This window comes from Orcinus orca, chromosome 9, assembly GCF_937001465.1.
Source record: "Orcinus orca chromosome 9, mOrcOrc1.1, whole genome shotgun sequence".
Lineage (NCBI taxonomy): Eukaryota > Metazoa > Chordata > Mammalia > Artiodactyla > Delphinidae > Orcinus > Orcinus orca.
This window is the reverse complement of record NC_064567.1, coordinates 50,806,600-50,830,163: the sequence shown is the minus strand read 5'-3', so window position 1 is coordinate 50,830,163 and position 23,564 is coordinate 50,806,600. Positions and strand designations below refer to the sequence as shown.

General features: G+C 48.5%; 1 protein-coding gene across 4 annotated transcripts in view; it reads right to left on the bottom strand.

The window, feature by feature from the left end:
* The window catches only part of GSDME (gasdermin E), a 141,172-nt gene that overhangs the window by 42,282 nt on the left and 75,326 nt on the right, over nt 1-23,564 (bottom strand). For all 4 annotated transcript variants that reach the window (XM_049714766.1, XM_049714768.1, XM_049714765.1 and 1 more), the window contains exons 4-8: nt 14,617-14,788; nt 12,865-12,985; nt 5,935-6,099; nt 3,842-3,969; nt 2,932-3,127 (exon numbers count right to left, since the gene is read on the bottom strand). In XM_049714766.1, coding sequence (XP_049570723.1) covers nt 2,932-3,127; nt 3,842-3,969; nt 5,935-6,099; nt 12,865-12,985; nt 14,617-14,788 — 782 coding nt within the window. The remainder of the gene's footprint in view (nt 1-2,931; nt 3,128-3,841; nt 3,970-5,934; nt 6,100-12,864; nt 12,986-14,616; nt 14,789-23,564) is intronic.

The following is a 23,564-nucleotide window of genomic DNA, read 5'->3' as shown; positions in this document are numbered from 1 at the left end:
AAGCCCATGCGCCACAACTACTGAGCCCGTGTGCCACAACTACTGAAGTCTGCACACCCTAGAGCCCGTGTTCCACGACAAGAGAAACCACTGCAATGAGAAGCCCACTCGCCACAGCTAGAGAAAGCCTGCGTGCAGCAATGAAGACCCAACGCAGCCAAAAATAAATGAATAAATAATAAATTTTAAAAATTTTTAAAAAAAGGGCAGAACATCTGAATAGACAGTTTTCCAAAGAAGACACACAGATGGCTAATAGGTACATGAAAAGGTACTCAACATCACTCATCATCAGGGAAATTAAAATCAAAACCACAGTGAGGTATGACCTCACATCTGTTAGGATGGCTATTATCAAAAAGACAGGAAATAACAAGTGTTGGCAAGGATGTGAAAAAAGGGAACGCTTGTGCACTGTTGGTGAGAACTTTTTAAGGCTACTCAAAAAATTAAGTCTTACTACCATAATTGGATCCAGCAATTCCACTCCTAGGTATTTATCCAAAGAAAACGAAAACACTGACTTGAAAAGATGCACCCCCATGTTCACTGCAGCATTACTTACAAAAGCTAAGATAGGGAAGCAACCTAAGTGTCCACCAATGGATGAATGGATAAAGAATATGTGGTACACACACAGAGGAATATTATTAATCAGTTAAAAAAAGAAATCTTGCCATTTGTGACACCATGGATGGACCTTGAGAACATTATGCTAAGTGAGATAAGTCAGACAGAGAAAGACAACGTATGATCTCACTTATATACGGAGTCTTAAAATAAAAAAGGGCTCATAGAGCAGATTGGGAGGGGTGTGTGTGGGGGTGGGTAAAATGTATATGGGTGGGTAAAATGGGTGAAGACGGTTAAAAAGTACAGACTTCCAGCTATAAAATATGTCACGGGTATGTAATGTGCAGGATGGTGACTAGAGTTAACAATACTGTATATTTGAGAGTTGCTAAGAGTAAATCTTATAAAGTTTATTTTTCTTGTGATGAAAACTTTTAACTATGTATGGTGATGCATACATAGTTAATGAGACATATATACAAATATCGAATCATTTTGTTGTACACCTGAAATTAATGTATATACGTGTCAATTATATCTCAGTTGTTTTTTTAAAAAAGTAAATGCTATAGAAAAAACTAGTGTTATTACTTAGAAAGCTGGAAACAGGCCTCAAAAAGGGGCCATTTCCTGTTCTAGCACCTTTCCCAGATTCTGAGAAGAGAAGACTGTTGTAGGAGGAAAAGGTCAACTCAGAAGGGCCAAGAATAAACAAGAGCATTAGTGAAAGAGCGTACACCAATCTGACCTCCACAGTGACCAACACATAAATGAGATCTCAGTTCAGAAAAATGCAGAAGAGCACCGCTGGTTTAGAAACAGGCTGCAGATATTTTCAGCTGCACTTAAACATCTCACTATCCCTGAGCTTCCAGCTCAGACACAGCAGGTTAAGTCTCACGTTATGTGCCAACCCCAAGTGGCTGCCTGTGTGCAAGGCTGCAGAGAATTTGAGGCTGTGTCCAGGCTCAGGAAAAAGGGGACTGTGGTGCATTCACAGTGTTGGCCATGTGTTACATATTTGACATCAATCGTCCAGCCTATTGAGATTAAAATAGATAGCTAGTGGGACGTAGCTGCATAGCACAGGGAGATCAGCTCGGTGCTTTGTGACCACCTAGAGGGGTGGGATAGGGAGGGTGGGAGGGAGGGAGACGCAAGAGGGAAGAGATATGGGAACATATGTATATGTATAACTGATTCACTGTTATAAAGCAGAAACTAACACACCATTGTAAAGCAATTATACTCCAATAAAGATGTTTAAAAAAAATTTCAGTAAGTAATAGGGTATGTGAAGAAAGGGCTTCTCGCAAGCTAGAGAACTCTGGCCTGTAGATTAGCTCCTGATAGAATGCCAGTAATTAAACTCTCTGATATACCAATTAACGCTGGGAAAAAGGTCTCCAGTGGAGTTCCACAGGGCTCTGTCTTATGTCCTATCCCAGTCAAAATGTTTACCCATGACTTGGAATAAGGCATAGAGCGTACATTCATTGGCATATGGAGCTGGGAGAGGCATTTGCTCTGATTAATTGTTTAAAGACTGGAGACTCCTGGGCCTTTGTTCCCCTGTGGTGCTGGGGAGGAACTCTGAATGTATCAGGAGCCCAGTGCCCTGACTAACGTCACCTTGAAGGGAAGTTGTGGGGACTAAGACTGGGCTGCCTTGCCAGGTCTTGCCTTTCTGAGAAGGAAGTGAAAGCCCAGCTTCCTCATACAGGATGACCACCTTGTGGTACCACAGACCCTCTGGCAAGGTGCGTTCCGGATGGGAGCTGGCAAAGAAGTGTCAGGGCGGCGTCCACTGCTCAATAATAATTGGATGGCCAGGATGCATGTGGAAGTTGTGGAGCTGCTGGGCCCAGCAACCTAGTGCATTGGGATGCTCTCTGCAGCCTCCCTGCCCTAATGGCCACAATGCTGCACTTGGGGTAGAGCCGTAAGTTTGCAAAGAGGAACAAGAGGATCAGAAGGAACGAGACACTGGGGGAGAGAGCAGGTGCCAAATGCAAGCCACTGCCACTCAGCGTTGCCAGGCAACGAGTGTGCATCACCGGCTGTGTCTGGGGAAACTGATTTCCTGTGTTGGTGGGGGCGTGTGCCCACAGACAGCCCTCGCTGGGGGAGGAAAGGGAAGCCCTCTCTCCAAGACACTGGAGGAGGCTGGCAGCAGACAGGCCTCCTTCATACTCAAGTCCGTGACTTCACGGCAATCCTGTTAACTTCCTCAGTCTTCCACTGCCTATCATCCCTGCACCGCTCGAAAGGGAGGGAACCTTATGTACCAAATCGTCCACAAAGTAAGCAAAGTAATTTCAAGGCAACAGCATTTCTTCCCCCTTTTTTTTTCCATACCTGCTAGCGCACTGACCAAGAAGTAGGCCGTAGAAAGGAGTTTCTGGTTGTGGACCACATCCTCTGGGCCTGGACACTCGCCCTGCACACTGTACCCCACTAGCCGCAGGAAGGCCACGAGGTCCCGCTGCTGTGAAGGCTTCAGCTTCCCCAGCACCGCCAATGAGGGTGACAGGCTGCTGACTATGTCCTCACACTGTAGGGAGAGATGGGGGGGCGGGCAGGGAAGAGAAGAGAGACAGATCTAGTAAAGCCACAGGCCAAGCTGGGCACAACATAGGCCTCTGCCCCATGACACACAAGCCTTGTAGTGAGATGGAGAGTGGTCCTCCAAATATAGGTCCACCTGGAGCTTCAGAATGAGACCTTATCTGGCATCCTTGCAGATGTAATTTAGGTAGGGATCTCGAGATCATCCTGGATTGGGGTGGGCCCTGAATCCAATGGTGGGTGTCCTTTAAGAGACAGGAAAGGAGATGGCCATGTGAAGACAGAGTAGAGATTTGAGCAATGTGGCCACAAGCCAAGGAATGCCAGGAGCCACCAGAAGCTGGAGGAGGCAAAAAAGGATTCTCTCCTAGAGCCTGTGGGGAAGCATGGCCCTAATGACACCTTGACTTTAGACTTGTGGCCTCCAGAATTGTAAGAGAGTAAATTGGAGTTTGTGGTCATTTGTTACAGCAGCCCTAGGAAACTAATACACCCTTCTATTCACATCGACTACCTTTCTGCAGTTAGAAAACTAAGGACCTGGGAATAAGAAAAAAAAGAAGCTTTAGGGTTAAAAGGAGGTGGGGAAATTTTAAACACCATTTTATCCCAGCTCAAGGCCTTATCCCAAGAGATCTAGCCCATCCACATCTCCAGAAAACCATGCGAAGACACTACCTTGAGATGTCTCCGGTCTTACCACTTGCTCCAGAACCAAGAGTAATTCTTCATCAAACAGGACCGCCTGGAGGACGTCATTCAGAGCTCTCTGTTGCTGCTCTGGCAGTTCCACAAAGGGATGGAAATTCCTCTCCAAGAACAGAGGGGCTGTGAAAGCAGCAGAACATACCCAGTCTCGTGACTTATCTCAGAAGAAGGACCAGTAACTTGCTTTTTATAGCTAATTGTCCTCTGTTCTTTCATAAACACTTCCAGCTGCAGTCTTGGAACTCAGAAATAAAGGACGCGTTAAATACCACCCTGCATGTTTTTTACTAACCAGTCAAACTACTAAAGGAAGAAAGAAGGAGGGAAGGGAAGAGAGGGAGGGGAGACAGAAAGAGACAAAAAAACAGAGAAGAGGGAAGCCGGGTTTTGTTTCAGACTTTAGTTTCCCGCTGACTCACTAAACATTAAGTCTAATCAGTTATTTTCTGGAAAAGTCATTTAGAATTATTAAATTATCGAGGCTGAATTACTGAACATCAGGACTTTTACAAACCTTCAGAGTCATCGTGCAAATTCCAAAATACATTCTTTTTCATATCTTTCTAATACACTACAGATTTTGTATCCTTTAATATTAAATGCATGCTTTTCAAGGGGCTGGCACAATTTTCACTGGGCAAACACAGATATTCCACTTTCTCCATTCTTCTTCACCCATCCTGGAGAATGGGTTAGAATCCCAGCTGGATTACTAACGTCCTCTTCAGGATGCTTGAGCCGCTCCCCTTAAAATCTTCCGTTTTCATTTTAAGACAGTCAAAAGTTTCTAGTGACTTAAGCCCAGTGGGAATTTAAAAACAAGATTTGATAAACCAAAGCTTTCCTATACAGGGATGCAGACCAATATATAAATGCACCCTCCGCTGATGTCAAATTCCAGACAACAGTTATACTCAAAAACTGCTCTGTAAACACAATTAGTTCCTCGCCAGCCCCAGTCTGGAGAGAAGGGCCGTCCTGGCTGGTCTAGGGTCCAAGTGCACAGAGGCGGGTGCCCACCCTACTCCTGCCTAAACTACCCAGCCTCCCCTCTCCATGCCAGGCTGACTGGAATGACCAACTGACAGGGTGGACTGGTGGGTAAGGAAATTATAAGAAAGCTCAGCCTGTCGTGTCACTTCCTGTAGTGCAGTTCAAGGCTGTAGCACCACTGCTGATGTGATTCTAACCTGTGACATTGACATCGCTTAAGTGGCAGCTGAAAATCACACCCAGTTACCGTGAGGGGGCCTGCAGCCCTGCATGAGATGGGAAAGCCTTAAGATTGGACCTTCACTGCCAATTCTGTCAACATTGATATTTTTGCTAAAGAAACAAAAGCATCTATATTCTGGTTTGGGACTCGTTGAAGCCCCACTGATGAGTCTCTCCTCTAACCCTCCAAGCCAGAGATATTCTGAGCTGGTTCTAGCTCTTTTTCCCTAAGCTCTTAATTATTCGCTTTCTCTTTTTCCTTGCCCATCTCCTCTTCCACTATATACTGCACTCCTACTAATTCCTGCCCTACCCCCTACAAGAAACTTTTTTAAAAAACACAAAATGCTGTGGGGAGCGAAAGGAATTGCTGCAGGCAAGTCACAGGTACTGCCCTCCTCCTCGCGGGATGCCTTGGCATCTCACGGCTTCAGGCCACGTGGATAAGGGCCTCCAAGAGAGCATTTTGCGAAGCTAACGAAGCGCTGCCTGTCTTGGCAATGAAGCCTGGAATAAATGAAACAAACGCAAAACTTGGGTTCTCGCTCCTTGCTGCTGACTAGCTCTTCCTGGTAGTCAGCAAGACTCCTGTGGTTCAGATGAAAGAAAATGTTAGGCCCCTAACTCTTCCCCTCCTCAGCCTCCTACCCCTTCCTTAAAACAGGCCATCCAAGACCTGAGGTTCCCTAAGATCTGACCAGGGTGAGTCCTGATGAGTGAACTAGAACTGATTCAGGCACCGTCCTGTCTGTCCTCAAATGTTTTCCATGAAGTCACTAAGGAGTCACCGCTTCTGAAGGGCGCATCCCCTCCTGGGGTACGGCACTCAATTACCCAGCAGCTCACCACGCCCCAGCCTGCTGGCAATACCTTGTTTTAAAACACTCAGTGGCCCATCCGAGGCAGGCAGCCCTTGCCCAGCATCTGGCGTGTCCCAGAACGCAAACTCTCGTAAGGGCAGGAGGTCCAGGAAGGCAGAGTCACTTCTCCTCTCGTGCTCGAAGCCCCCGTGCTTCCCTTGCAGGAGGCAGAATTCTGTAATGTGGGGGAAAAGGACAAGCTGGGCATTAGGGTCAGCCTTGTTGGCACATCCCAGACCTGGCTTTACCTAAATCAAGCAGGGCAGGGGGACGTGTCCACCCTCTTCCTCATACACCCGCTTCCTACACTTATGCTATTTGACCAAAACTCAGCCACTTCCTACAAATACAGGAGAAATGGTTGTTCTTAACATAAGGTTCTCATGAACAGGCAGGAAGCAACCTTTCAAACATCAGAAGTACTTCCTTAGCCTGACTGGAACAAACCAACTCCAACAAACAACCCACCATATTTAACTGAGAAAATTGGAATTTGATAAATCTGATTTGACTAAACTGATACAGAATTATTGACAATATATTTAGGTGCACAAGTGGTTACGTGGCTCTTGGAGAGTCAGTTATTCTTCGTTAATAAACTTTTCTGCAGTTATATGAACGAACCTTATAAACGTGTTGAGAGGGAAATCCATACACAAAAGAATATATTCTATATGAATCTGTATGAAGAGACTAGTCTTTTTTTTTAAAGCCTTATCTTTTAGAGATATTTCAATAGTTATAGACAAAATAATATAATGCCTACAATTTGCTTCAAAACAATTGACTAGGGGTGGAGAGAGGTGGGAAAGTTATAGATGAAACATGCACTGCCCTAGTTATTGAAGCTGGATGGTAGGTACATGGGGTTCACTATATTACTATCTGTAGTTCTGAACATGTGTGTAATTTTCCATAATAAAAAGTTTTTAAAAATTATAAAAAGAAATCCCCTTAAATATTTCCGTATTTGAGGGCCCAACTAAAGTAACTAAGTTGTAGGTAAAAATGCAACAGTGTGGGGCTTCCCTAGTGGCGCGGTGGTTGAGAGTCTGCCTGCCGATGCAGGGGACACGGGTTGGTGCCCTGGTCCGGGAAGATCCCACATGCCGCGGAGCGGCTGGGCCGGTGAGCCATGGCCGCTGAGCCTGTGCGTCCGGAGCCTGTGCTCCGCAATGGGAGAGGCCACAGCAGTGAGAGGCCCGCGTACTGCAAAAAAAAAAAAAAAAAAAGGCAACCGTGTGTCCTTGCTAAGTAAAAATTGTGTGAACTCAAGAATGAGGGTTCTCCCTCTTGCACTGTTGGAGGGAATGTAAATTGATACAGCCACTGTGGAGAACAGTATGGAGGTTCCTTAAAAAACTACAAACAGAACTACCATATGACCCAGCAATCCCACTACTGGACATAACCTGAGAAAACCGTAATTCAAAAAGAGTCATGTACCAAAATGTTCATTGCAGCTCTATTTACAATAGCCCGGAGATGGAAACAACCTAAGTGTCCATCATCGGATGAATGAATAAAGAAGATGTGGCACATATATACAATGGAATATTACTCAGCCATAAAAAGAAACGAAATTGAGCTATTTGTAATGAGGTGGATAGACCTAGAGTCTTTCATACAGAGTGAAGTAAGTCAGAAAGAGAAAGACAAATACCGTATGCTAACACATATATATGGAATTTAAGGAAAAAAAATGTCATGAAGAACCTAGGGGTAAGACAGGAATAAAGACGCAGACCTACTAGAGAATGGACTTGAGGATATGGGGAGGGAGAAGGGTAAGCTGTGACAAAGCAAGAGGCATGGACACTACCAAATGTAAGGTAGATAGCTAGTGGGAAGCAGCCGCATAGCACAAGAACCGCCTGGAGGGGTGGGATAGGGAGGGTGGGAGGGAGGGAGATGCAAGAGGGAAGAGATATGGGAACATATGTATATGTATAACTGATTCACTTTGTTATAAAGCAGAAACTAACATACCATTGTAAAGCAATTATACTCCAATAAAGATGTTAAAAAAAAAAAAAAGAATGAGGGTTCTCCTGACCCACCTCCTACAGTAATGAAAATAAAAACAAAAAGAAAACAAATGGCACCTAATTAAACTCAAAAGCTTTTGCACAGCAAAGGAAACCATAAACAAAAGGAAAAGACAACGCCAGGATGGGAGAAAATATTTGCAAATGCAGCGACCAACAAGGGATTAATCTCCAAAATACACAAATAGCTCATACAACTCAACAACAAAACAATCCAATCAAAAAATAGGCATTAGAACTAAACAGACATTTCTCCAAAGACAGATGGCCAAAAAACACAAGAAAAGATGCTCAATATTGCTAATTATTAGAGAAATGCAAATCAAAACTACAATGAGGCATCACCTCACACCAGTCAGAATGGCCATCATCAAAAAATCTACAAAAATAAATTCTGAGAGGGTATGGAGCAAAGGGAACCCTCTTGCACTGTTGGTGGGAATGTAAATTGATACAGCCACTATGGAGAACAGTATGGATGTTCCTTAGAAAACTAAAAATAGAACTACCATATGATCCAGCAATCGCACTTCTGGGCATACACCCAGAGAAAACCATAAATCAAAGAGATACATGCACTCCAATGTTCACTGCAGCACTACTTACAATAGCCAAGATGTGGAAGCAACCTAAATGCCCATCAACAGAGGAATGGATAAAGAAGATGTGGTACACATATACAATGCAATATAACTCAGCCATAAAAAATAATGAAATAATACCATTTGCAGCAACATGGATGGACCTAGAGATTGTCATACTGAGTGAAGTAAGTCACAGAACAAATATCATATGATATTGCTTATATGTGGAATCTAGAAAGATTACAAAACTGAAATAGAGATGTAGAAAACAATCTTATGGTTACCAGGGGGAAAGAGGGGAGGGATAAACTGGGAGACTGGCATTAACATATACACACTACTATATATAAAATAGACAGCTAATAAGGACCTGCTGTATAGCACAGGGAACTCTACTCAGTACTCTGTAATGACCTATATGGGAAAAGAATTTAAAAGAGTGGATATATGTATAACTGAATCACTTTGCTGTACACCTGAAACTAACACAACATTGTAATCAACTCTACTCCAATAAAAATGTTTAAAAAAGAATGAGGGTTCATTTTATGCTTCTATTCAATAATTTGTGTACAGGCTATGGAATGAGAATGTGGCTGAGCCTAGTACTTGCATGACATGTGAAACGCATGGGTATTAGCACGTGTTTTCAATTGCTGTGGACACTGATGACATCATAAAGACAGGACGGCTGTCTAAAGACAAAGAAAACAAGCTTTCGTTCACTCAACCGACGACCCACCCACACTCCTAGTCATCCAGGATGCCCCTGGCTCGCTCCACCCTATGCACCAGGCACCGAGGTGGATAAGCGTGAACTGACCCCCAGGGAAAGCTCCCCAAGGACGAGGACCATGACCATTAACACAGCCTCAAATCCTGCCAACAGCCCTGTGGGGCCCCCCAACCATATTCTGGGAGTCCAAGACCCCAGCACCACTCTTCCTTTACACATATGCACAGCCCCCCTGAAGGCACTGCCAACTCCTTCACTCTTTGCAGCATCAGGCACTGCAAGGAGCCAGAGATTCAACAGGACCACAACCTAGGCCTTGACAGTAAGTGTGATATGAGTGGAAGAGGCGGACAGGTCACTGAATGGCAGAGTGGCAGGTGTGGAGAAAGAAGCAGAAAAGGATTCTTGGACGAAGCAGTGTCTAAGTAGCCCCCAAAAGCCTGGTAGGAATTAGCTGGGCCAAGAGTAAGGGAGCACACTGCAGAGGCTCACGAGAAGCGAGAGTGGAGGGTTCCCAGGCGGTGGGTTAACGCTGGCTGTGTCACTACGTTGGGAGGTGCTGGTGATGAGAAGCAAGGCTGGACACGACGTGCCTGGAAGGGCAGACTTTATCTTGGGACAAAGGGAGCCTCAGAAGGGTGTTTGAGCAGGTGAGTGAAGTGACCAAATGTGTATTTTTTTTTTTGCGGTATGTGGGCCTCTCACTGTTGTGGCCTCTCCCGTTGCGGAGCACAGGCTCCGGACACGCAGGCTCAGCGGCCATGGCTCACGGGCCCAGCCACTCCGCGGCATGTGGGATCCTCCCGGACCGGGGCACGAACCCGTGTCCCCTGCATCGGCAGGCGGACTCTCAACCACTGCGCCACCAGGGAAGCCCCAAATGTGTATTTTTAAATAATCACATCAGCTACACTGTTAGGATGGGAAAGATTCAAAGCAGAGGAGCCAATTAAGAGTCTGTGATGGGAACGAGGCGGGGGGTGTCGGTGTCGGCCTCTGGACCTGCAGAGAAGTGCACAGACCCGGGAGGGTGGGAAGCACAGGTTCACGTCCACAGGTGCCCAATCAGAAGTTCGTGCTGAAAGCACACTGGTAAATGCCTAATTCTACAAAGCAAAGGCTAAAGTTCAAGACAATAACATGATGTTTCTGATTGGCCATAAGAGGTGTGTGGGGGGGTCTGTTGGCAAAGGGAGGGATCGTGGCTGAGCGAACCCCTCGTCAAGGACGGGCTCACAGATGCCTCCCCCAAGGGACACAGAGGGAGTGGCCTCCTCTCGAAGTTTCAGAAGACAGCCAGGATCCTTGTCAACTGTACTCCCACCCAGAAGGTGGGAGGAGAGATCGAGCAGCCTCTTAAGGGCCCTTCCAGCCCCTGTAGGGCTGTTTATGAAGCCAGATCAGAACGTTCTGCAGGAAGAGCAACAGAAAAGAGATGGGAAAAAGCAGCAGAACTGGCTTAAGAATCAGGCAGTGTGTCGCACGAACAAGGGCCTGACCACCAAGCTGCACGGGCAGGGCAGGCAGCAGCAGGAGAGGGCAAAGGAAAGGGCTTCCTAGGCCAGGGTGTGGGAAGAGAGCCAGAGGAACCCTGAGGACTCCCCAGGGCACCTCTGCTCAGCAGCACAAAGAGTTCATTTTCAAGACAGCAGAAGCAAGTCAAGATAGAAGGCTTGAAACTGAAATGCAAACAGGAGAGCCTCGCCAGGCAGGCTTTGTCTTTCCAACCCCATCTGAGAAAACAGACGCCCCCTGTGGGAGCGACAGGTGCCCCAAGAGAGCTGCATGCAGGGCAGAGCACCTCCACCTCCTGGGAGAAACAGGGAGGGGCTCCCGGGGGCCCCAAAGCCTGGAATGGCAGCCCCAGCCTGGCCCCCAGCCACCAAAGGGTCCCCAGAGCACTCATGGGCATCCTCGGTGCGGGCCAAGCTTCCAAAGAGCCTGACAAAAGCAACACCTCCACCACCAATCCATCTGGACAGGATAACCAAGGCCTCAGCAGCCTGGGCTGGAGTCACACATGCCCACGTGGTCACACAGCTTATCACACGCTGATGACAAAAGCTGGGGGGGGCAACTTAATCATCTAATAGGCAGTTTGTTCAGTGGATGGATAGTCTTTCAAAGAGAAAGAATCATCATCGTGCCCAGGATGACACAAATTTGGAAGCTTAGACCTAAAGGATGCTTGCTGGTCGCGATTCTTGGTATTCCTGGTATCCCATGCGTCCCTGGCCCACCCCTAGACCAACTTCCTACAACTGGCACCTTCGCTTCTTGTCTCCCCCCCGAAACACAGGCTGCTCTACATGCGAAACGAGAGGGAGGGTCGGTGATTGCCCTTCACGTCCCTTACACATCCGCGGGCTTGTCCACTGTCCCATAGGACAGTCAGCATTCCGAGCGCCCACGGTTGTAGCTGAACGGTGGTACCTCGCGTGGCCGAGTGAGCAGAAGGCTGACTCCCGGAAGACACCCGCATCCCTGGCCTGGTCCCCGCCACCTGACAGAAAACAACTGGGGGAAGGGCAGGAGGCAGCCACAGACATGTATGGCCCGTCACGGCACCCTTTTACAATGTTCTCATCATGGAGAATCGAAAGTGCACAGGGACAGAGTAGTACAGGGAGCCTCCGCACACGCATCGACCGGCTGTGATGACCTCCCCCACCTCTACCCACCACACACACCTCACTCTCCGCCATCGTGCTTGAAGCAAACCACAGACATATTTCCATTTCATCTGTGAAGAGTTCACTGTAAATCTCTAAAAACGAAGATGACGCTTTTCATAAGCATAACCACGACAATGTGATCATACCTAAAAAAGTGAATTATTTATGATGTTACATATATTAATTCATGTCCCCAAAAAGCAGTCAGACACTTTTCTTCGGTTTGACACAACCTTTTCCTGGCAAGAGTGTGAGGGAAGAGCCGTGAGTATCTAAGACAAGCCACACCAACTGTAAAACCCTATTTTCTTCAAGTGATGCAGTGACCTCCTGGCTTTGAACACACTGCTGATCAGACAGCAAGGTCAAATGCAGCTCTGTGGGCTCCCTACAGGGACGGGAGGTAAGATGATCACAACGATGACAGTATTATTAATAGCTAAGGTGAGTACTTAAGCCACCGCTCTACTGGGCACTTCACACAGCTCATCTACCCTGGTCCTCACCGCAGCCCTGTGAGGGAATGCCTTGCCCCTCCCAGACACGGGAAGCTGAGGCCCAGGCGGCTTCAGCAAGCTGCCTGAGACCTCACAGGACCCCGTGGCGCTGGGGCCGATGCCCAGTCTGTCCAACTGCAGAGCCCACGTTCTCCGCCCTGTGCCCTGTCGGTGAAGCACGCCCCACACCGACATCTGGGCATCCCTCACCAACACCCTCCCACCGCGGCCCTCCGTCTCACTTGTCTTGAGACATCCCCAAACTCTTCCGATATCTCTTTCTTCTCAATCCCCAGAGCAGCGGGGGATCCTCTACAAGTGTGTGTCTCAGGGGAAGATGGGGTGTCCCTCTGCGATGGCTCAACCGCCTCCAGAGAGCTCTGAGCTGAGGCACACTCACCGAACTGGCCGTCTGCTCTCACATACAGCTCGATGACACCGTAGGCGATGGTGGTGGGAGCCGGGATTTCCAGCACCACATTGCTGTCCTTGATGATGTTCCCATCCTCCGTCGCTGACACCTGTGGGCGAGGGCGCATGCTCCCACCTGTGTGCTCAGGCTCCCCCAGGTTTCTCCTGCCCCCATGTGGCCAGCCTAGTGCCTGTGCACAAAGAGTGCCAGGGAAATGCCCATGGAATGGAGCAGAAAAAGGGACCAGCGGGCAGGGGCCAGGATTTAATCCTTGTCGGCCTCATGATGTCCTACACGTATTCCAAAGTCAATGGCCAACCTGGTGGCACAAAGGCGAGATCCCAGTTTGGGATACAATGAAGTTAGGTCTATGGTGCTGAATAAAGAAGACAGAAAACAAGATAACTTCCCATTTCCCTCGTGGAGGATTATGGAAACAACTCTGAAATCCTCAGAAAATCCTCAGTGGTAAGAGAGCCCGACTAGGAGAACCTAGCTGAGAGCAAGACCCCCCGAGCACATCCTCCTGGACCTCATGGATGGCACACGGTGCAGTCAGATAAAACCAGGGGAGAGGCACAAGGATGACAGAAGGGTGGGCAGGAAATGCCGAGTCAGGCACCAAAGCTCTCTCCTTCAAACCCTGTCACAAATACGACCCTTGCCCACCGTGGTCTGGGGAGGAAGGTGAGAAGCTATTCGTTGCCCAAATGCTGGAGATCAGAGACATCTTTTGCAACTTGATCCTGGTCACAGTGTGATGCCAGCTGGTCTCCTGACTCCCAGGCAGGCTCCAGGCCTTTGGTGGGGGTCACCGTGGATAGGAATATCAGCAGGGCCAGCTGAAGCCATCTCCCATCAGGCCTCATCACTCTGTCCGGCCTGCCCACCCCAGGGAGAGTCCAGCCCCGGACCTGTATCTCCACCTCCTAAATACAACTTTTCTGGGTCCTCTAGTGTAATTTGAAAGTTACCCCAAGAAGTAAATCTCTAAGAAAAGAATATCGGGCACCATGGCAAGCTGGAGGGGACACAGTCTGGGGCTGCAGCCTGCTGTGCCAGTTCGGTTCCACTGAAGCTCAGGGATCAGCTTGGTAAGACTGTCTGTAACTTAATCCAGAAGCATCTGTGTATGTATATAAAGACATATATACAGATCTTCACCTTCCCTAACTCAATCCATTAGGGATTTAAGGCGGCTAAAGCAAAGGAATCATTCTGAGACCCTTGGCTCTGAGGGGCTCTAGGGGTCATCCGTGCGTCGACCTAGCCAATGCTCAGTTGACCCATTTGCTTTTGGGAAAGCACCTGATCCAACCCTGCATGGCCCGTCCAAGTGTCCTATCACCCCGGCTTTGGGTTTACTTCAGGAATGAGCACGGACCGGGAGGGTCCAGTGAGTGCTAGCCCTGAAGCACTCTTTCCACTGGGGATGAGGTGGGAAGAAAGCCAGGAGCTGCCTCCCCACAAGCTTATATGAGAGGGAATCTACCCCAGGGAAGGCAGCCCACAACCTGCTCTTGAGTCCTGGCCTGGATCCAGAGGTGACTGAAGCTAGATCACCCCAGATGTTTCAGTTACGTGAGCCGATAAATTCTTTCTCGTTTAAACCAATTTGAGTTGGATTTCTGTTAACTCACTACAGAAAGAATCCTGACGAATGAAGACCCCACCCGAAGAGGCCCCTGACCGAGGCCCCCGTGGCCTCTGACCCGGAACCTCCACCCGCTGGGAGCGCACCTGCACGGTCTTGGTCTGGATCCCCACCATGCCACCGCACTTCTCCTCGATCTGGACGTGCTCGGATATCACACACTTCCGCGTCGTCACTATCTTCTGTGTCAGGACACACAGGACCTCATTCTTCCTCTCCAGCACCTGCTGCAGCACTGAATTCTTCAGATTTATTGTTCTGAAAAAGAAAAACGCCCGTGAGTGGCCTCGTACCTCAGGGGAGACTGATGCAGTGTGAATTTTCGCCTCTCGCACAGCTGGCGGCTGAGGAGCAAACAGGTGACAACCAGCATCGTTTATTTTCCGGTGATGAGAGAGGGGGCAGTACATCCGGAGAGGCAGAAAGCAAAGTCTCCCAAGGCCACCTCAGAGCTGCCATGCCTCCGGAGAAAGGCTGGACACCGGGGGCGGGGGGAGGCGCCTGTCAAACAGGAGCAAGAAAGAAACCCAGTGGGCGTGGCAGCTGCGGTCCATCCGCTCACACCGGGGACTCCACCCTGTCATTTAACCAGAGGCCGCGGGACCACAGACATCACAGGTGTGGGCAATAAATACAGGATTTCTCTGGGGGGAATGCTGACCAGTGCTTTTCACACAGGAGAGGGGAACAGTCTTGAAGCACGAACAGCAAGGAAAAAACTGGACTTGAATTTAAAAGGTACTTTTTAATCTGTCTGTCCAGGAAGGACATGTAATCTCTTAGAAGGGATTTTACATCATTTTACAGATGGGGAAACTGAGGCCAGTTAGGCGTGGCCTGCCCAGGTCACCCAGCAGAGACTTGGGGCTCCCAGGTGGCTCCTCTGGGGAACTTCAAGAACAAGGTAAATTTCCATCTGCGGAAGATGATTCGTTGCTTAGAAGCAAACGATGAAGTGCGCTCTCTGGAGGTCCTGCTCCGTGCTGTTGCGTTCATGGAGTGGACAGGAAGAAAACCAAATGAGAGTTAGTGTCAGCACAGGAACAATTACAGTGTTCATCCTGTGCTTTTTAAACAATCCCAGGTTAGTTAGCTTGAAAGCTCACCACCATCCCCAACAGCGGTGGTCACCCCGCCCCGCAGGCAGACACAGGTTCTCCAGGCTTCAGCAAGCGTCCCCGCAACAGAGGCAAGTATCTGGAAAGGTCCTGTCTCCATGTAAAAAGCTGCCTGGTGCGGAAACAACCCGTATCCAGAAACAGATGAACAGATAGGCCAGCGTGGTCCGTACACACAGTGGGGCGTTATTCAACCACAGAACGGAATGAAGCTGACACGCACTACAGCACAAACGAACCTTGAAGACATTATGCTGAGTGAAAGAAGCCAGGCACAAAAGGACAAACACTGGATGATCTTACTTATATGAAATAACTAGACTAGGCAAATTTAGAGCCACAGAAAGTAGATTTGAGGTTACCAGGAGCTGAGGGAGAGGGTATGTCGGGTTCTTGCTTGACGGCTAGAGAGTTTTTGTTTAGGCTGATAAAAAAGTTCTAGAAATGGATAGTGCTGATGGCTGCAGGACAGTGTGAATGCACTTAATGCCACTGAACTGTACACCTAAGAATGGTTAAAATGGCAAATTTTATATTTTATCACAATAAAAAAAAAAGTAGACAGGAAAGACTGTCCGATCTCAGTAGTGGTCAAAGAAATGCAAATTATAACAATGTTTCACACATATTAAATGTCATAAAGACAAACTGACAACAACAATGAAATCTGGCTACAAACTTAAAGAAATGTGTACATGGGAAACCCAGAGGATAGTACACGTGTGATCGGGAAAGGTTTCTAAAACGACATCTCCAGGTTCAAGGAAATCTTCCTACAGCTGAAGCATGCATGGGAAACCCAGAGGATGGTACACCGTGTGATCGGGAAGGGTTTCTAAAACGCACCTCATTTTTCATCTCCTGGTGCTCGGGTTCGCCATTCCAGCCGCTTTACTAACAATCTCCCACCTTAGGAGAATCAGCACCTTTAACCTCCTGTTTCGTACAGTTTGCAATTTGTCCGGAGGATGAACGGGAAGAGGGGGAACCAATGAGAGACTAGCTGTAGGTGATGGACGGGCACATGTCACTCTAATTTCCAATCAGGAAGAAGAACTAACCAAAGGCTCAGCCTGCCCCCCGGAACCAGAGTAGGGCCTGAAGCAATCCTGCGGTTTTGCGGCCAGCTCCCAGAGGGTTGGACCCAAAAGAACACATCTGGAGGCGAGGGCAGGGGAGTACACACTGAATGGGGGAGAAGAGCGCCCCTTCCTCACCCAGCGGAACTGCTGCTCCCCCCACCCCATTCTCCCACGAGATCACCCGCCTCCCACGTGCCCGCAGCTCTGTGCAACACAGACATCTGCAGTCAACGTGCAGGTGGGTCCCAGCTTCATCTCCTCCTCGCTGGGTCACTGTCTCTCGTCTCTGAGCCTCAGTCTGCACATCTGTAAAGTAAGGGTTGACTACGAGGCTTACCTGCAGTGACCCACACTGCACCCGTCTGAAAATGTCTCTTTCCTTCCACTATTGGCAGGGAGGCCGAATCAAGTTCCCTCTCCAGGCTGGCCAAAGATACGGCCACAGTTTTCAGGGGAGCCTTCAGCCCGGGAGCAGACCCTCCAAGCAGCTAAGAAAACAGCTACCCGGACACAGGCCAGGAGTTCCTGGGGGAGGAAAGCAGGCAGGAGCTGCCGGAGGCAACAGGTGGGGATGCACTAGGAAGCGTGGCTCCACGCCCGGCACGGCTGCGGGTCCACAGGGACCAGGCTGTGGGCCAGGGACGCCAGCGGGAACAGAGGTTCCTCTTCTAAGGTACCTGAAAGCTCCCAGGCCCAGCCCTAATGAAGCAGGCTCCTTCCCAGTCTGAAGCTTTAATTTCCATTCTCTTTACTTCTAAGGCTTGGAAAGCCAAATGCAAACCAGACAGAAGAAACCCAGAGAAGACTTTTAAAACTCTAACAATATCCAAAAGGAAGGAAGCAGTTTTCCTTCCCAACACATAATGCAGCCCCCAGGACCCCTCCCATAGAGACAAGGGGAGGGCATGCTTTCCGAGCAGACCCCCATCCCAAACTCATTCATTTCACTCCACAGATAACTGGGTCCTATTATGTTCTGGGCCAAATGCTGGAGATTCTCAGTGAGAAAGACCAAGGGGATCACTGTTGCCACGACCCTCCTGTGTAATAGCCCTTGATCATAACATGTCCTAGAGGAACAGGGCTTCCAATGGAGTTCGGATAAGGCTCTTCAAAAAGTAATGTGCGTCATGACAGAGCGGGGGCAAGTCAGCTCTTAACCTGTCTTCCGTGGAGAAATTATGAAACTACAAGGGCCCCAGGGGATGACTAGTTCTGAGGTAGAAAACCAGTTTCATCTTGAATACCACCTCTGATGGATCCATCAATGATCGCTGCCTAGCTACTGGGAAAGGATTCTAAGACTGGGTCTAGGCCAGGAGGCAGTGAGCAGCGAGAAAGCCATGACTGACTCGCAACGTCTGCACAGGCCTGGGAGGGGACGAGGTCCTGATCACTCGGATCTAATCCAGTGTCTGTGCTCAGAAAGGGAGACTGCGGCCCTCAGAGGTCACAGACTGGCCTGAATCCCATGGCACACATCTTCTGACTCTCAGGCCAGTGATCTTTCCACTACACTGCTCTAAAAACTGACGGCAAGAGGCTAGGGTACAAAGGCACTCTGAAGAAACCGTGCAAGATTGCAGGGGGTTTGTTCCACCGTCTCTCCAGGAACAGAGATTGGGACATTATAAAGAGCCCAAAGATGGTGGCCGGCCTGATATTGCAAAAGTATTCAGCAAGAATTACTAACCCACAGAAATGTAGCTATGTACTGACGATTAAGGCTTTAGCAATTTCGGTATTTCTCCTAAAGGGTTTTGATTTATTGGCTAACACTAAAGGAGAAGTGTGCTCGCAGACCAGCTGTACAGTGGAAAAATTAGAAAGGCTGTGGAGATTAGGTCCATGCACGTTGCTTGTAAACTTGGCTTTGCTCTTCTGACACTTCATTAAGCAGCAAAGTCTGCTTCTCTTTTGATAGCCAGCCTCCTCCAGTCTAGAGACCTGGCAAAACACCCCACCAAGGCCGTGACTAGAGTTTAATCTCGGTAACCGCCTCCTCAAACCCTGAAGCACGTGCCTCTGCTTCTTCCACTGCCTGCTGATCCCCCCGGGGGACAGTCCTTGCCCCGTCAGAGTCTGTGCGCTCCCAGAGTGGGCCGGGGAAGGGCGAGCACTTCCGCCATGTCCGTTTTGTTCCTGCAGGCACCGCGCTGAGAACCAGGGGCCTGGAGGGCTCTGACACCCCCTGAGTGTGATGAACCACTAGCTGCCTCCCCCGATTTTGTTCCGGTTTGGGAGCCTGGTACCAGGGCGTGGAAGGGGTAGCTCAGACCCACAGATGAGTCTTGGCCCTTCCTGGTAACTCTGCTGTTCTTATCAGGGATTGGGTAGGATGGGCCATCCGTGGCAATTCTGGCCATGGAGACTTGAGGAGAAGTCTGTTGGGGGTTCCTGGAAGGCTCTTTCTCTCTCTTAAAAAGAGGCACAAGGAATAGACTACTTTTCTGCCTCTGGGTTTCCTCTGGAATGCAGTCATTTGGGCACCAAAAGGAGAACTGGGCAGCTGGGACAAGAAATGCATGGAGACTACCACAAAGGGGTTCCACGGGGCCACTGAATTAACCAGCCACCGGGAACCTCAGGTGAAGGTGACTCACCCTACCTGGGGAGGTTTTCTTATGTGAGGTAATAACAGATTTTCTTTGCAACTAAAGACACTCTAACTGGTCCATGAAGTTAATGTCACCTTTATTTTACAGAGGGACAGAAGCAGACAGAACTCGTAAGCCAGTGACCCAAAGGCGCACAGCTGACCAGGGCCAGAAGGAGAACGCAGCTGAGCCTATCCAACCCCGAAGCCCTATGTCTTTCCATCTTCCGTCTCCCTCCTTGACTTCCTCTGGGCCCTGTACACAGAAGGTGTTTCATGTGTACCGAGAACAAACAAGCAGCCTCTCTGCTCAACCCTCCTGGGAAAGCTCCCCAGAGACTAGCAGCGGATCCTCTTGGAAACCCAAGCAGCCACCACCGGCTGGCTCCTTCCCGCCAACAAAGTCTCCATTTCAACCATAAAAGGAACTTCCCACACACCCACCAGAGACGATCGACCTGGAGCCGGAGCCAGGGCCAGGAAGTCTCTAGAAACTTGAGCTGCTCTGCCCTGGGGCTCCACTTCCACATGGTGAGGAAAACCCTGCTCTGTGTCACAGGGCTGTGGCTTCAGGACTGTAAACTGCCTGAAAAAAATCAAAATCAGGGCACAATGCTCACCACACATTATTAGCAAAGTGACGGGGGTCACCCTCACCTCTGTGCACACTGCCGTCTATTCAATACCTTAGCTCACTCACTCACAACCAGGGAGAGAAAGGAGAAAAAGGACTAAGCCATTACAGACTTTCAGATGGAGTAACTAATTCACTGCCACCTGCAGATGCAGCAGGTCTGAGAGATGAAAAAGCTGAATGAGGCTGATGCAGGGAGTTGAGCTCACGCGGGAGCCTGTGGGCCAGGTTTTGCCTTTCAAGCTCTGGCATCCACAGCTGGATGGAAGAATCTCGTGTTTTGTGGACCTGGGCTTCCACCTCAAGCCCAGGCAAATTAATTATCCTCTGCATCTCAGATGCAAAATGAAGATGAACCAAGTATTCTTCCAACCCAATGGTGCTGACTGTACTGCAGACACCATGTGGGTGCAAAGGTGAGCAAAAGAGGATGTTCCAGGAGGGACGCAGACACGGAATCAGGCAGTTATGACAAGCGTTACCCCACAACGGGGTCGGTGCCCCCGTAGGGAAACCGTGGGGTGACAGGGCTGCTGAAGGAAATGACAGCACATCTGAGTTGCCGGCCAGGCGAAGCAGAGGGACGGAGTCTGCGTGTGGACTCTATGTGCTTGTGCGGATGGGAGCGACGGAGCCTTCAGACAGGGCTAGGAGGTGAGAGAGAGCCTGGGGCGTCGACGCCCGGGATTGAAATACGTTCAGGCGACTGGACTGGGGTGTGTGAGGGGAGGAGGGCGTGGATGTCATCCCAGGACAGTGAAGAGCACAGAAGGGCACACGCTAGGCAGGGACACAACCCGATGGGCTGCCGTGCAGAGAATCAAGTGAGTGCAGAGGGACCAGCCGGGAGACTCCTGGCACATCCAGGTGAGAGACGGTGGAAACCTGCACCAGGGCACTGGTTGTGAGGCTGGGGCACTGGGAACAGGCAGGACAGATATTCAAGAGGCAGAATCAACTAGCAGGAGACTAGGTATGGGAGGGAAAGGAGGGAATGAGCCCCGTCTGGTGCTCAGATTTCTGGCTGAGATAACTGGACTTAATGCTGCAGCAACCGGCACCTCAGAGGGAGTCGGGCAGCAAAGCGGGTATAGAGAGACGAGAAGTTCAGTGATGGGCGTCAGACATGACATGAAAGCCCTGGTGGAATAAACATCTGCTCGCCTGAACTCTAACTCCTGACTCATTCCAGCCAACACAGTTTTGTATCAATGCATCACATCTTGTCAATTTTAAAACACGCATTTTTTTCACACCTCTGAAATCAGGATGTTTTTCAAATGACATGGTTTAGTTGGCAGCGTTCTTTCTTAGTGGTACATAAAATAGTGGTGCTCCTTACGATGGATGAAATCTTGGATTTGATGAAATAATGTCTATCAACCTTAGAAGAAAATAGTACGTGAATGTCTCTCCTTAGGACTTAAATCCTACCTAGTTCCAAAAAGGTCTGAAGTAGCCTTTCACAATAAAGCTCAGAGGACAGGATGATTTCTGTAAAAAGACAAAAACTACTCCTGGGATCGAATATTGGGAAGAATGCTCAGAAGGCCCTCTCTCCCACAGGAGGGGTTCAGCTCAGATAAAAACAACAGAAGGTCAAGCAGCCTTTCAGAAGCTCCCAATCCTAAGAACTAAAACCCAAACCAGGAGACAGAATAATCTAGTGGAAAAATTTTAAAAGCAGCAATAAGCTGACTGACTTTCAGACATCACAGAGATGGGTACGGCCTCGGGGTCTCAGGAAAGACATCTTTTAAAAAGAGTGGATTTGGTGGGGCCTTGAGAGCTTCACTGTTGCTCTTCCCCAAAAGAATATGATGGGAGACAGGGCCCATTAATATGTTACTGATATGGCTCAAGAGCTCTTACATCTCGATTCAAGAACTGAACAAGCATCTCCTGTGACAAACGAAACACTCCGAGAGAACAGCCTACGTGCTTTCCAGACTTTGCTGAGGCACAGCACATGTCTGGGTCCACTCTCGTTTGGGGAGAAGCCAGGCTGCTGCCACATGCAAGAACCAGAGCCTCTCTGACTCACTGAACGTAGTGAGTCCTTCCATGGCGGGTTTCACGATGCAGACCACACACGGCTGCCTGCCTCCCCTCCACAGACGAGCGAAACAAGGGCTCCAAGACGTCAGCATCAGAAACCCCACGGGCTTCACTTAATTTCTCTTCTGAAACTGCCTCTCCCGCCCCATCACCAAACGCTAAGTTACCCCTTACCTTCCCACAGCTCTGACCTTTCCCAGCTTCTGTAACCAGGCTCTACTGGGGGCTAGTCAGAATAGCAATAATTATGGAAGTGTTCACACTAATAGCTATAATTTTTGAGCACCTGCCATGTGCCATGCTTTGTTTATATGCCCTCATTTAATTCTCACATAAACTCCTTGGAAACAAGAATCCCATTTTAGTAACAAAATCCTGGGCGGTGAAGGCAGAAAAAGATGGTTCCTATGTCTTGGTTTAAAAAAAAATAGATCTTTTTTAAGCCAGGAGTTGGGGGGTGGTTTATTAGTGTTTGTTATATACTTCTATGTTTCCACAACAAATTTTTTTCATTAAAAAAAATATAAGCCTGAAGTTTACTAGTCAGCCTAAAAATACCACCAACACTAACACCAAGAGAAGAGCAGGAAAAGGTGCTGATTGACACTGATACCCCCAGACCCCGAGATGCCTTCACCTGGTTTATTCTGACTACTTAAAGGCTGCCCCTGGGGGGAAACAAAGAAATAAGAGAATAAGCAAAAGACCAAGATTCAGGAAACTCTTGTTCTCCAAGTACATGTGGCCAGAGGTCTTTAAATTGTTAGGCACAAAATCTATTAAAAATAATGGTGTCACTGGTCAGAATGGCCATCATCAAAAAATCTACAAACAATAAATGCTGGAGAGGGTGTGGAGAAAAGGGAACCCTCTTGCACTATTGGTGGGAATGTAAATTGGTACAGCCACTATGGAGAACAGTAGGGAGGTTCCTTAAAAAACTAAAAATAGAACTCCCATATGACCCAGCAATCCCACTCCTGGGCATATACCCTGAGAAAACCATAAGTCAAAAAGAGTCATGTACCACAATGTTCACTGCAGCTCTATTTACAATAGCCAGGACATGGAAGCAACCTAAGTGTCCATCAACAGATGAATGGATAAAGAAGATGTGGCACATATATACAATGGAATATTACTCAACCATAAAAGGAAATGAAATGGAGTTATTTGTAATGAGGTGGATGGACCTAGAGTCTGTCATACAGAGTGAAGTCAGAAAGAGAAAAACAAATACCGTAGGTTAACACATACATATGGAATCTAAAAAAAAAAAAAAAAAATGTCATGAAGAACCTAGGGATAAGACAGGAATAAAGACGCAGACCTACTAGAGAATGGACCTGAGAACACGGGGAGGGGGAAGGGTAAGCTGGGACAAAGTGAGAGAGTGGCATGGACATATATACGCTACCAAATGTAAAACTAACAGCTAGTAGGAAGCAGCCGCATAGCACAGGGAGATCAGCTCAGTGCTCTGTGACCACCTAGAGGCGTGGGATAGGGAGGGTGGGAGGGAGGGAGATGCAAGAGGGAAGAGATG